We start from the raw sequence: 15,757 nt of genomic DNA, 5'->3' as shown, positions 1-15,757 counted from the left end.
ATTCTTCTGTGTCAAAACTCGGTGCCAACACAATGCAGCTCAAGCTTTGACAGTTCTTTCTGACATTTAGGTTTGTTCCTAGTAGGGCTGTAACAAGATCAGACTTTCACAACCTGATTATCGTGGCCTAAAGAATTTATAACGATGACATTATCGCGATAGCTATTCAAAAGAAGAATGTTATCAGTGTTCATCTTTAACTTTGTTTTTTTGTGTGTTTTTTCTGTCTTCCTTGGCAAATGAATTAAAGGTGGAGTCTATAATTATGACTGCAGTGCATGTTGATCCTAAGGTAGAGCGTGAGTCAGGTAGTTGCTAGCACTGGAATATTTTAGAATATCATAAACTGCGTATTACATGGTTTTAAGAAAATAAGTATTTTCTATGTATTTTTATGTGTATATATTTCTATGTATTATCTTTTGTATTATTCTACATTATATTATTCTATTTATTATCTGTATATATACTTCTATGTATTTTTTTAATTACTGTTCTATGTATTTCTATTATTATTTTGATTCTTCTTGTTGTGTGTTGTTGTTGTTTTATGTTCCATTTTTACTTGACACTGGAATGCTTGTTTTTGATATTTTATTGTCCTAACCCCAGGAAGACTAGCTGATGTCTTGGCGTCAGCTAACGGGAATCCTTTTAAATGAACAAATAAACAAATGATATCAACATTTCCAGGGTACTGACCCTCGGCGCTGCGTGAGTACAGAAGTGTAGCATGTACGATGAGCATCCCCCCAAAAATGCATCACCCCCTGAAGCTGATACAATCATTCTACCAAAGTGTAAAGATAATACATCAAACATACGATATCCAGTCTGATCTGAGAACAGTTGTTTGAGACCATTTCATTGCACTCAGCAAGCGCACACTCTCAAGTTTGACGTTCTGCAATATGCGTGCAGTCAACAGTAGCCAGCTGCCAGAAACTGAACAAAGACAGTCTTGTGATAGGAAAGTCTTTTCACTATAAATGTGTTTAGCGAGTGTTGTAGGTAGTTTCTAAAAGCTTATTTACACACTGCCAGTGATGATTATGTCTGACAGAGCAGCAGAAACTTTGTTTTAAAGTACAAATCACTCCATAACTTGTGACCAAAGCAATTTTAGCAAAATCCAGCAGTCCCAGATCCAAGTTATGGCCTCTACTGTCTACCCTTACAGTTTCAGGCCTTGAAAGTGAACCATTCCCAAGTTATTTGGTAACAAACAAATAGACAGACAGATACACAAACCAACTACTGTAACCTTGCATGCGCTGAGAGTTAATGACAGTTATTGACAATATAGATTACATCACAACACCTCTGTGTAGCCTGGGAGTGTGTTGCAGAGACGAGCAGCAGCTACAAACGTGTAGCCTTTAAAGGTTTTAATTCACCTCTAAGCGGCAGACAGAGAAGGTTTGGATGTTTGGATGGGTCATACTTTCCCAGAAATGTCCACATTTGTCTGACCAGTCAAAGCACATACCCTATAGTGATACATTTGTGCAATAAAATGTAGAATAAAGCCTGTGCTCTGCTGCCAGTCTCTCTCTTCTTACTCTTAACGTATCAGTGTTGGTAATATCATAAAGGCAGTCACACACATGACATATATCAAGAAAATAAACTCAGTGAAAGAAATTCAGTCTGAGTGCACATCAGTAACATCAGCAACAACCAAAAACCCCTGGATCGGCTGCTTCCCCGTTAAGTCTTGCAAAGGGCTATTGCACTGTGAGATCATTTAAGTCCAACTACACTATAAAATGTTATGCAGTTGCTATTCATGCATTTAGCCACATTTTCCAAGAGTGTTTGGCACAGAAATGCTGCCAGAAAACAGGTGATTTGTCTGAAAGAAAGCTAAACAGATCCAAAAAACACAACAGTGTGTTGTTAAACTCAGATGAGGGTTTGTGTTCTTAGCTTGGACAGATTTTCAGCAAGTGACCCCACAGCTCGCTCACCTTTCCCTTCTGTTTGAGAGGCTCGATGGTGAGGCTGTCGGCTCCGATGTCCACTATGGTTCCCAGCTGGAACCCGTCCGCTGGGTGGGGCGCCCACACCGGCTTCCCATCCTCCATCGCACCGCTTTAGAGGCTCTGGAAAACATGACACACGACACGGTCCGTTTTTAAGGCTGTAGCATATAATGTTTTCTTTGTGTGACAGGAAAAAAGTCAAGTGGCTGTTCACATCCTCAATTTAGTGGCACGTACGATCATAAAACCTGCAGAAATCCCCTTTAATGAAACATGCAAAGAGGCGTTTCTATCTTCCCTGTTGCTCATTTCACTCAGCAAACAGGTCGCGCTGTCAAACCCCTCCGAAGATAGCGAGACATCTACAACACCCAAAGTCCTGTGTGTAAAATAAAGTGTTATAAAACTTTGACATTCAAATGCATGTTAGTGGACAGTTCAGCAGCAGCTGTTGGGATGAGACCGGCATGTTCAGGATTGTGATGATGATGATGATATGAACTGCAAATACTAAAGTATGCATATAACCAATATAGTTTCTGTCTTTCTGCTTAAATGGGTTCACTGCTAACATAGAACACACACTGATTGTCTCTACCCACTTAATAAGGGAGCTGAATAAGTTATTTTCAAATTATTGGAGACATTACACATGGATACCCATTCAATTAAACAGAACATTAACTTAAATAATCCATTATAACTAGAAGAAATTAAAGTTTCATTTCCCCTGCTGCTCCCTTTTAAAATATTTCTTGACTTTTTAATCGCTCTTCTCTTCTCCCTCAACCATCGATTTAATCCCTTCCCTCTTTTATCTAAATGGATTAAATTCTAAATAAACCAAGTAAAATATTTCTACACAGGTATCTTTGGGCCAATCATCTTGTAACTGTAGATGCCTGATGGAGTCATTGATAAACCTCAGACTGTGAAGATGTCTGTCTCCATAAAGGTTAGCAGACTGTAAACAACATCAACAACAGTGGATATAAGCGCAGCACTTTATTAGTCTGTCTCTGGTTGCTTCTACACAGAGTAGTGGATCTTAAAATTTCATGGTGTATTTAAACGTTTTAGGAGATTTTGAGCTTCTTTGATTTGGATTTATTAGCCTTTTCAAAATGTCTTCAAACAAATTGTGGCACTGCTGTACAAAAAGTTTCCTACATCTAAGTATGCTTTAACGATGGATTAACTCGCCTTCATCTGTAGCAGCGGTTCATGTTCTGAGGTCTCTTCACTTTAGAGGAGATTCATGGGAATTAAAGAAACCGTGACCTGAACACAAACAGCATCGACTCCTGTGTTCGCAGCTCTCGGGGGGCTTTGTGGTAGCCAGCAAACCAATTACAGCATTATTGAGTCAAAGCAGCAGCTGATCGTGTTACTGTGGATGGAGAGCAGCAGAACGAGGGCCGCTCCCGGTGGGACGCTCCCCCCGACACTCAACGCCGCCGCTGGTGTTCAGGGCAGAGAAACAGTTTAGCTCAGGTCATGTTCTGCTGCTACACGATTGCACTTACAGTCGTCCTCAAATGTATTCATATCCTTCCATTAAAGAAAAGGCAAAACTCACAATAGTCACGAAAATAACTAGAAACTGAAAAAAGTAATAATAAACTAAAATTTGCTAAATTATAACATAGTGAAATAGGACACTGCTTTTGAATTGCGGGTGAAAACAATAATTTAAAAAAATAAAAAAATAAAAAACTGCCCTGGACAAATCAGAGCACTTTGCTGATGAGCAGTGGGCCAAAATCAAAATACAGGTGCAGAAGTCTGATGGAGAGTTACAGAAAACACTTGATTGGCTCAAACGGTTGTTCAACAAAATATTAATTTCAGTATCAGCTGTTTTTTTCCTTCTTTAACGGGAGGGTATGAATACATTTGAGGACGACTGTAATCAAAAATATGCATACTGATGTATTGTAGGCTCGTAAAAGAAAACAAATTAGTATTCTCATAGTGACATGTTGCTACATCTGCCACTAAGTCATCTCCTGCTTCGCCCTCATCCTTGCAGAAGCTGTGACAGATGTACAGAAGCCAAAGCAGAGCTGCATTAGCTGCATCTCATCTCAATAATCAACCCGCTACCAGTCTGCCAGCTCTCCTTCTGCTTCCAGTCAGCGTCAACAGACTTGTAGCTGCTTGGTTTGCCAGCTCTGCTTGTTACCTGTCTGTTGCTCTAACCCTGCAGCCTCTCTGGCTCTGACTCCGTCTCCTGCCTGCTCAGCCTGCACGCCTCAGCTATCCTGGCCTCCCCTGACCAGCCCCACCTGTTCTTTCAATAAACTACCCGGTCATCTTCAATCTGCCTCTGTGTGTCAGCTCTCAGGTTCACCGGTTCGGTTGGCCTCGTAACACTGATCACGCAGAGCGCAGTTGAGGACAAGGGATGCTCAGATGATCGGATAGCGTTTCCCTCCCGGTAGACTATTGTTTCTCCTCCTGCATGGTGGAGGTTGTGCTAAAAAAATCTCTGAGAACTACATTCTGTCTGTACACATGGAAAATCTGGAGTGTTTACAGCCGGTCAGGACAGCTAGCAGAGTGAAAAGCCAGCAGTGATGTCATCTTCATAGCTTTCACACTTGGTTGTTCAATCCAGTTTGCCGCACATTGCTGCATAGCTGCACATGGATTGTCTCTCATGTTGGCACAGCCGGCCAATCACAGCGTACAGTGGTTATTAATGTGTTATGGTCAGTAACCTTTAAACCAGCTCTCCCACCTTCTTGATACTCTCCAATCCTCAACATACAGTTCAGGTGGAGCAAAAACAACTGATTGGAGTTCAGGTCAAAGTATTATGTACATTATTCAGATAAAATCCCACCATAAATGTATTATAGATACCTGACCACAATATCGACACTTGTTAGATGACTTTATGAACGCCAATCATTATCCTTTTCACTGGAGAGAACTTTGACATCTAGAATGTGCTTTATGTAAAAAGATTTGGAATCTTAAATTCATGTAAAAAGTAAAAATAAAAAAAAGCTCATTCGCTATTTATCCTACACATGGTTGAATTCTAGTGGACGTTAAACAGAACCTCTTTATAAACAGCACCAGACAGCCTGAGTGATACCGTGGTAATGTTAGCCATCTTACTGTAAAACCTCTAAACTCTCATAAACGGTGGCATTTAAAGACTTTGGGTAACTATTTATCAGTCCAATGAGATGTTCAGGTATTAAAACGTTTTTTTGGAGTCTATGCACAAATACTCAAAATAACAATATAAATACAATTTTGAAAAACGACGTAAAATAAATTAAACTGTGACAAAACTGTAAAGGTTAAATATTTGTTTTGTATTAGAAAAAAAGTTTGGCTTTTTTTCCCCTTTTCATATGTTTTTAATTGAAAAAAATCTGAATATTGAGGATTCTATTTGTATCAGCCACAGATGCACTTTGAATTAACTCACTGATGTCTCTGTAATCAGAATAACTACTGGAAGAAGCTACAGGAACATGTACGTCTGCTTCTCCAGACAGAACTGGGCTGTTATTGGTAGTTGCTTATTAAAACACCTACAAAAGGAAATGTACCGCATACAAGTTTAAAACAAAAAGCCATGAGAATTACCTCACCACCACCATGTACGTCTACCTGCATGCAGCCCAAAAGCTGAACTGATTGTTAACTGTAGTACTGCTGAGGTGATTAGCATAATAATAATAATATTCCATTAGTCAACACACATAAAGCAAGTCAACATCCTGATTCCTGCTTCTTGAATGTGAATACTTTCATCTTTTTGCCGTTTCATCTCACTATGAATTATACATTTCAACAATTTCCCTGAGGCTTACACCAAAGGGATCAATAAAGTTCTGTTCTATTCTATTTCTATTTTCTACATTAATTCTAATCTGAAGGCTCCTCCTTTGTCTCTGGGGATTTTCACATTCTTATTTCCTGATAATTCACTGAGCAACATTTCTAAAAATACTCATCAGTAGCAGCCCTGACTCAAAAGTAGAACTTTAAAATGTCTGCTAATATGCTCAGCGCAGCAGTTCAAACTAAGTGGCTCACTACTCCTACGAGTATAAAATGAATGCGTAGCATTGATGTAAAAACGAGCCATACAGCCGGAGTAGCTGCAGCTCATTACCTCCCACCTCCGTTGTTTCCATGAACACAAGCAGCCGGAGGCAGAGCCGACCACAAACTACCAGCATGTGTGAGAAAAAACAGGAAAAACAAGTGGTGAACCCCCTGGATCAGAGTGTGTTGACATGCACACAGAGCTCCAGCTCAGATCGTTTTGTATTCAGGATGAATTGAGCAAAGAAAAACCTACAGAACGCACAAATGTGGCACAACTGGCACACAGTTTATGGGTCTAAGTAATGGTAAAGTATTGGTGAGTTTGGTTATAGGTCATGTAGCTTTAAACCAATAATGGTAAAACTAGTTTGGGGGCAAACTCCAAGACTTGCCCCCAGTTTCTGCAACCAAACATCATAACTAAACCTTGTGCTGAACGACCACCAGACCAGTGGAGAGACAATCCATGAACACCAACAGCTAAAACGACACAACAATGCTGATCGACTTGAGAGGGGAGGTCCCTTTAAGTACAAACACTCTGCTTTGAATGGGCTCCGAGCATCATGGGAACCAAACACCCCTCCCTGCAGAGCCTGTACAGCAGGAGGGGTGTCAGCAGAGCTCAGAGGACAGTGAAGGACCCCAATCACCCCCCACAGCAACAGCCTGTTGGTGAGCTGAGATCAGGACAGAGCCTGCACACAAATCACACACTGAGAGACTGACAAAGAGTTTCTTCCCACAGGCCGTCAGAGCCTCCAACAAAGAACAATGCACTCCTGTAGAACAACATCGTCAGGTATATTTACCTCTGTATGTTACACTGTTCTAGCATCGCTGCCATTTAAACACTGATGTCACCGTATTTATGTCTCCACACCAGTGACAGCTCTGCTCTAAGGGGTTATGCTGTCAGGTTGTTCTATTCTACTAAACATGATACCTCCCTAACACCTGGAAGAAAGCGCTTCAGATTTGGCACAACCATTTACTCGGACTTGTTGGTTTTGGAGGTCAGAAGTCAAAGGTCACTGTTACCTCATAAGATGTGGTTTTGGCCATAACTCAAGAATTTATACAGGAATTATGTCAAAATTTCTCACAAATGCCAAACAGGATAAAAACGATGAAATGATGACATTTTATATGCACAAAGTCAAAGGTCAGCTTCACTGTGACATCATAATGTTGGGCAAAAAACATTATTCAATGCCATAATAACAGAAGGACAGATGGGTGGTAACGGTGTGCAGAGGAATTCAACAGCAAGACGATAGTTTTAGTTTCATGTATGTTTGACTTTTAGTATTTTGTCTATAGAATAACCTTTTCTAAATGTATTGTTCTTGCAGTGTGCGAGGTTTGACACATCATTATACCACATGTACTCAATTGTATATGTGACAACTAAACTCTCTTTCATCTTGTTGCTTGTGTGCATGACATGATGTCAGTTTTTTTTAAAAATGTTTTATTTTTAAGATTTAAAAATTTCTAAACTGATAATGACGTCTTGTAACTCTATGAAACTATGAACTATGAGGCTTATCACCTGGATACAATATTCCTAATACATCACTTAAAGTCCTTCTGGAGCAAATTTCAGCGGATGATTGTAAAAACAAACTTTTCAAGTCAAGCTCTGCACTCTGAAGTGAAACTCTTCAGCTACGTAACATCGACCAAAATGCTTTTGTCGTGGAGGAGGACTTTAGGCATCAACACAAAGTTTAAAAAGAAAGTCTTTCAATGCTAACGAGGAGCATCATGCCGGTGCTAATGTTAATGACTCAGGTCACTGATCAGCCAATAAGAACTGAGACACCAAGCCAAGTCGCTTCCATCCACACAGCTGGGGCCGAGCACATTACAGCTCCCTCTCTACACGGTGGCTTCCTGCCAAACTGCAAACTTAATAACAGTGCAGAGTTTTCTATGGGAACTTAAAATGATTACCCTCAACAGTTCAGCATTATGTGAGTGCCGTGTTAAGAGGCTATCAAAATCAATTAGGGAGATTAAACCATCATCATCTGGGTACAATGGCCTCTTTTATTAGAGCGCCCTGATAACTGCTGTAACTGGAGGACGTCAGGGTTGATCTCTTCGGGTGTTCATCATGGTCAAAGTGACACCGAGCAGCAGTTTTACATTTAAGCTCCTAAAGGTACAGGCAGATGTAAACCGGATTACAGCGTGTAGATGTTTTAGTGGAGGTCAGTGACGCTGGTCCACAGCTGAAAGGTCACCGGTTCCAGCAGAGCAGCAACACTGAGTTTGTCATGTTGGGTTTGATGTAGCCTTGAGGAAGAGACAGAACCCATTTCCTGCTATAAACATTGTATTAACAGGTAATATATGCTTATTGTTATCATTTTTAATGGTATACTGTATTTACAATGTGTAATACTTTTTCTAACTGTAAAATGCCAACATGATGTTGCATCTTGTTACTTCTGGAAATCATGAAGTTCAGGATCAATGAGTATCCATCCATCCATCCATCTATACAGCCAGCCAGCCAGCCAGCCATCCATGATTTTGGCTTATGCATAACACACTTTTTTTGACAGTATTCAGGTGCAAATATAAAAACAAGGACAGGTTTTGTTGTAATCGCTGCAGTGGAGAAGAAATATGTCTGCTGGTGGATTGAGGCCTTTGAACATAACTTTCATCTGTGCAGATTCTCAGCCATCCAGGTCGGGGTAATGCTTGTACTTCAGACTGAGCAACTCTCTGAGACAAAAACTGGTTTCCCACCCCCCGAGGATAAATCATCCAAACACAAGCGGAGCAGCGTTGTGTATATGTAGTCCAATGCAGCAAAAGTGTGCTGACCTACATATAGGGGACAATAAACAGGCACTCCACAATCACATGGGACAACACATGAGAGCAGCTCCTCAGGACAACACTCAGCAGTCCACCTGCATCTCAAGGATAAGGGACGCTCCTATGAGGACAGAAATGTTCACTTTCTGGACTGAACGGACGGATGGTCTGAGTAAAGAGTTAAAGAAGCCATCTATATGAAAACACAACAGTCAGATTTAAACAGAAAACTTCAACACCACTTATCAGCTACTTATAACACAGTCCTGAGATCCTTCACACAAAGTTTAACCACCATTGTTGAGGGATCTTGGGTCATTAAAGGCCAGGAGTTATGAGATTGGAGGCTGAGAATGAATACCTGAGATTTCCCAGCAGTCAGAACTGAGGAAGTCTTTTGATGAGAGATGAAACATCTTCCAGAACTACAAAAGCAGCTTCTGGTTTCTTGAGTTTCTTGAAGACTTTAACACTTGAGTTAACACATGAACACTTGAGTCTCAGGTTGAAGCGCAGATGAATTCTGTAGTCGACAAGTTTTCGGGAAGTTCTTTCATACTCCCGCACCAGTCAAATGGCGTTCTTCCATGAGTGTGTAGCAACATGTCTGTGAAGATTCTCGGTCATCCAGGTCGTGGTTATTCTCATAGTTCAATTGTAGCAGCTGGACTTGCTTGAGTTTCTCTCTGGTGTTAATGGCTCCTTAAGGATATAAGTATCTGGAACTCCCAACTAGTCAGTCAGAACTGATGAAGCCTCTTGGATGAGAGGTGGAACATCTTCAAGGAACTCAAGCAAGTCCAGTTGCTACGATTAAACTACAAGAATAACCACGACCTGGATGACTGAGAGTCTTGTACGTGAGAAAATTATCAGCTGGAGGAATAAAGTTGTTGTTGGATTCAGTCTCTGATAGTAGCATCAGCTGAATGTTCAAAAGTTATAAGAAGGTCTTCATTTGGTACTTTAAGGACAAACCTGAGAAACAAAGGCATTTAAAAGGTGTGAGTGTATAAATCGACGAAATGATGCAGTGAGGTAAAACCGAGGCGACGCTGGGAGTGCAAACTGTGACTTTGATTGGATTTTGACGCAGCAGAATTAAAATTTTGAGGGAAACCAATCTTCAGGTAATGTTAATTTGCAATTCGACACTCAAAACTGAAAAAAGTATTTTCTGAGTTCAAACCACAGAAGAAAAGTTTGGAAGAAAATATAAAAATGTCTCAAGTGAAACAACCCAAAGTGTTGGGTCAGTGTGCTTACATAGGATCTCATTGCTTGTAGAAGGAGGCTGGCAGAGAGTTTAACTGGAGATTCAGCAACAGAGCAGAAGTTACAGGACTCAACCAGCCACATGCAAATTCTTCCCCATTACAGCAAAAAATAGATAAAAACTGTCCATATGTTTGTGCTTAAATACTGCCAGATAAGTGCATAAAAGCTTGATGAGCACAATCTGTCATTGAGATTATGTTCTTCATAATCTGCACATTACAACTATGATATGACCGTTCTAGTGACGGCCAAGTTTACATAAACCACCTTAAGAGCAGAAATGTGAGTTTTTCACCTGGATGGATTGATTGCTGTGTAAACACTAGAAAAATGCCTGAACACTGCGCAGTTCCAACCTGTTTCAAGGACGTCAGAGGCCTGAAGGTAAAAATGACTAAAAGTAGATCAAAGGTTGCTGGTGGCTCATTGTCAGGACTGTGAAACTCCCCCCGGTGCTACAGAGCATTAGACTGCATTTCTTTGTGATATAAAAGGGACCATTTGAGGAGGAAGGCACTGAGCTGCCAAATCAATCCGCTCACTGCTCAGTGCCAGGCAGCAAGTTAAATATTGCTTTATCACCGGGGTGTGTGGAGCGTGAGTGTGTGCGCGCTGCCAACTGTTGGGAGAACCAGAAAGCAAACGGTTGTGTTTAATCTGAATATGAAAATGAGTTCATGCAACAGTTTTTAAGAGTTATTTTGAAAGGACAAAGCCAACATTTGGATTTGTTTGTAGGTAAATCAAGTAATTATCAAAAGAGCTCTGCGAGTAAGAGTGGAGTTAAAGTATTAGAAATAAGTAAAAGTATCTGAGAATTGTTCTTCAGCACAGTACTTGAGTACATGTATTTAGTTACTTTCCACTCCTGGCTCTTTGTTTGGGGAGGATTTTATGGCTTGTGTAGGTACAGATCCACAAGTGGGATGTTTGTCATCTACTTGACTTTTTTTTTTGCTGCTGCTGCTGCTGCTCAAGGCACTTTGGCTTTAAACCTCAGCCTCTAATTAGCACTATAATTTATCATCATAAATTACTTCCACAACCTAAAACAATCAAACACACAGTGGGTTGGTACAGTCTCACTGCAGCACTGTGAGTTTTAAAAAGACAAGACCAAACCTGCCGGTACAAACACACACATATACACACTGACACACACTGAACATCTTCTAGCAGCTCGTCGGGGCGTCACGTCATTAAACTGTGCTGAGCAACACCAATAAAAGCTGCTTGGTTGAAAGACAAAGTATTTATGTGGGTTATTCGACTTAACGATGTTCAACGCTGAACGCTGTGTTACCTTCCTGCAACCTGAAAGATCTGATTTTTCAACTGAGAGTCACAATAAAACAAAAAAATAATAAAACCACTTGCAGGTAGTGAAGGTGGGAAAAAACTGTTCATAGCTGCAGCCTTGAACCTGATGCATTTATAATACTCACAAATAGCACAGCGATTTGTGAATGAGTTGATTGCCAAACAAATAATCTACTATGGTAATAACTATGACATTACCACTGTAGTTAGTATTTTGGTAATCGATAAATCAATGAAGTACATATTCCCAATATTTGAAGGTTCTATGCTCCTCAACAGGAAGATTTACTGCTTTTAGCAGCATCACATTATCTGAAACTGAACATTTGAATTTTTAGACTGATGTTTGAAAAAAGAAAGTCACTCGAGAAAATCACTTTGTGAAATAATTATAATTCACGAGAGCACAGCTTTACAGACAAAAAACAATTCATTAAACAAGAAGACGATCATCACTACAATAATAATTTTGTCTTTATTGTCTTGTGTAGTCCAGTCGTAATTCAAGAACACTTGGTCAGCAAAAATCAGCCTAATAGGTGTTGATTACTAATATGAAAAAGAAAAAAATGAAATCCCTAAATTTCAGAAACTGGAACCTGAGAATATTTAGCAGGTTTGCTTAATAAGTGAATAAATATTTGGCTGATTATCCTCGCTCTTGTCAGGGAATTTCCTGATAATTGACAAATTGACTAATTAGTTTCTGCTCCAGGATTCACATAATTGCACATCCTAATGTGATTAACCGTAAATTATTCAAACTGAGTACTTCAATTTGTTATAAGTAAATATAACACGTGCAGTGAAATGCAGGGTGGGCTGTTCTTGAGGCAAAAAAAAGCTTTTGTGCAACAAATAACTTAAATAACCGAACAACAAGACAAAAGGAAGATATATAAAGGACAAAAATGTAAAATGTGGCACGAGGGGGTTACAACTTGGGATTGTTAACTTTGTGACGATTATTTTCTTAATAAAATGTATGAAAATAACAAAAAAAACATCTGTCATGGTTTCACAGAGTCCAGGGTGACGCCTCTAAAAATCTTTTTTTGTCAACCAGGAGTCCAAACCCAGAATATATGTTGTTTACAGTGGCACACGACGTAGAACAATCATACATCTGCACGTTTAAGAAGCTGGATCATCCAAATATTCTGCATTCTTGCTCAAAAACGAGTGAGTTTCAGCTCTAGCAACATGATATAACTGTTGAAGGTGTTTCACTGGCCCAATGTGCAGGTGTGTAGCAGATGTAACATGTGTCACATCTGTAGCTGGCCACAGCTGTTATTTATCAGCTTTACTTTTCTAACAGCGTAGTTTAAACTTCCGCCTACCTTACTCCACACTAAACTTACCATTAGACTGATGCTGTGGCTAAATTTAGAGCCCTGAGTGTCTCACCCAATAATTTCTGGTCTCACCGACAAACTGAAAACCTCCAGCTGCAGGGGCGACTGATCCCTCCTGTCTGAAGCCGCTAATTCAGAAAACCACAAAGTCAGCTGACGGCAGAGCTGAGCCTCGACTGCAGCACTCACCATCACATTAATGTGTTTTTTTTTTTTTAACCAAAGCCTTCAACTAAAAGGGTGCAATCTATTTCCAGCCGTTGCCCTAAATATGAAAATCCTGCAAGCAGTTTCAGCTGCAACGGCCGACTTGTATCCAGCTGTCAGCATCCTCTGGAACATTATTTCCATTAACATCCTCAGTCAGGTGAAAAATTAAAGATGCAAACCGAGCTGACTATCTGATGAGGATTCCCAGTGCAGCCACCAGAGTGTGCGTCAGGCTGGTCCATTATGCTAATGGGAGTGTCAGTGAGCAGCAGCGAGTGAACACAAGAGAGAAATAAAGTGTCTGAATAAGTTCTCTTTGCTTTAGTGAAAGGATGAAGCACATTTAAATTCTCTTAAGCATTTGTACACTGTGGCTTTATCATACTTGGGATTAGGACCATTTAAATTTCAGAGGCCATCCGCTCACACCTTTAAGCTGCTGTTATCCTTCTGCTTTAACCCTCAGAAGAAGTTTCTGGCTGGTTCTTTTTTGCTTCTTTTTCATTTTTCCTCACTGCTGATTTATTTTTACTTTACAATGAGTCAAATTGAGCAAAACCTGGAATCAACATGCACAACATTTTTCTTGTATGTCCACAGCTGCTTGCAATACTGGAAAGAAGTGGTATTACTGTGCACATTTCACTGTTCACATTTTCCATTTGTTTCCATACTTGTCTCCTATCTGCTCTAAGCAGACACAGCCTGCATCAGCTAAAAGTCTGAATTTTTTTTGCAGTCGTTGCTGAATCAGTGCTGGTTTCTTGCAACCAGGAGCACAGTTTTTTTTTTACTTTTTACCAAATCTGGTTAGAGGAAAAACCTTGTTTTTATCTGAGACATGTACAATAAATAGATTTTGATGGTATACGAGGTGTGTCAGAAAAGTTCCAGGACTGGTGTCACAAAAGATAGATTTCAAACCCGAACTACAAACTATGAGTTTTCCCCTTCAGACGATCAACCAGCACGTCTACAAAGAGATCCTGCGGCGTTTGCTTCGTTCAGTGAAGAGGTGAGAGTTGTGGCAGGACAAGTTGTGGCTGCTTCACCATGACAACCTGCTCACAATGTCCTGATCATCCCACAGTTCCTGGCTGAGAAGAACATCACCGTGCTGGAGCAACCTCCCTACTCACCCCACCTGGGAGGTGGGGTGAGTCCTGATCCAGTCAGGATGGCTGTGATGACGGAGCTGTGGAGGATCCCAGAAGAATCCTTCCAGGGGTGCATGGCGGTGTGGCAGAGAAGGCTGGAGAAGTGTGTTAGACTCCAGCGGGATTACTTTGAAGAGGAAAACTTGTAGCTTGTAGCTTGGATTTGAAATACATCTTTTGTGACACCAGTCCTGAAACTTTTCTGACACACCTCGTATTATAAATTTAATCTTCATTTTTGGGCAATTTTCCAGAAGGAAACACATGATTAAGTCAAGGTTGAAACTCTGACGATTCTTTCTGCTTTTACGGTTACTTACTCTCACAAATGGTGTAATTTTAATGGATATTTTAAAGATAACATCTCTTTAAAACCCCCAGCAGATTTTGGGGTTCAGAGTATAAAACAGCATGCATGCACCCTGGACGTGAACATCTGCACAGAGCTCATGTGACAGGGGATATTTTCTTAAGTTTATAAACACATCTTGTTCGTTGTGTATATGGCAAAAAGTGAAAATGTGCAAAAAAAAAGCTAACAAGTTGACAGTGAGTTACAACGATTCTGTTAAACTGCTGTTTCCATGTTCAGGAACTTTGCTGCACAACTACAAACTGAACTGAGTCACTGAATTGGATTCTAGCAGGAATCAGAACACACCTGATGTTAACTTTGCAGCCACCTCTTTTTTTCTGTCTTCTACAATAAAGAGCCAGACACACCTTTCTCTCACAACCCTTTGACTTTAACGACAAAAGAGGTTAATTATTTGTTTCAAGCTGACCGTCTCTCAAAGTTTACACATTCAGACATGTTGAATAGCTGCCGGTTGTTTGCTCTGCGGTGAAACCTGATACTGAATAAAAGCAGTAAAAGATGTGACGATGTTAAACACGCAGTTGCTTTATGTTTCAATGGGCTGAGAAACACGGTGATGCAAGACATGATAACAACATTTCTGACAGAAGGCAGATTTACCAAATATAAGAGCTTTTTATGGCAGGGCTGTGACAGAACACTAAGATAAGATAAGCCTTTATTAATCCCACAGTGGGGAAATTACAGTGTAAAGACAGCAGTAAAGACTGTAGTGCAAACATCTCACTTCACCTCAAAAAATAAAGATCTTGGACAGTTTTTCTGTGGCTAAAATGAAAGGCCTACATCCTCTGAGAAGTGGAACAAATTCTGGGCTGAGGGGACTTTAACAGCGCCAGTCAGCGTATCTGAATCACTGGGGCATAAAGAAAGATTGTCAAAACTCAACTTTCCAGTCAGCAGCTGCTTTGAAGCCAAACAAGTGTGAATGTGATCAGTTCATGTAGGTTTTCCCACGATGTGAACAATGTGTGACTGCCCCTCTCAGCCGAGTCCGTCGCTGAGAGTTCTGCCTCATTATGAGGCCTGAGTCACACTGTACAGGGCATTTCTGGGATGCAGCTTGTTGTCTGTGGAGGATTTGCTTTGCGGTATTTTTTTATTTCCAGTTCATTTTGCCACATTAAAGACTATCAGAGCTGGTTGGACAGAACA

At 40.4% G+C, this 15,757-nt stretch overlaps 1 protein-coding gene across 1 annotated transcript in view; it reads right to left on the bottom strand.

Moving 5' to 3' along the window:
- Positions 1–15,757, bottom strand: part of LOC103369425 (unconventional myosin-VI-like) — a gene marked incomplete at its 3' end in the record, with an annotated part of 141,202 nt that overhangs the window by 106,208 nt on the left and 19,237 nt on the right. Inside the window, exon 2 of the mRNA XM_008298140.1 lies at positions 1,971–2,105. Within this exon, the coding sequence (XP_008296362.1) occupies positions 1,971–2,087 (117 nt within the window). The remainder of the gene's footprint in view (positions 1–1,970; positions 2,106–15,757) is intronic.

This window comes from Stegastes partitus, unplaced genomic scaffold (genome assembly GCF_000690725.1).
Source record: "Stegastes partitus isolate 25-593 unplaced genomic scaffold, Stegastes_partitus-1.0.2 Scaffold1286, whole genome shotgun sequence".
Taxonomy (NCBI): domain Eukaryota; kingdom Metazoa; phylum Chordata; class Actinopteri; family Pomacentridae; genus Stegastes; species Stegastes partitus.
The sequence above is the reverse complement of the archived record's forward strand: the minus strand, read 5'-3'. Positions and strand labels throughout refer to the sequence as shown.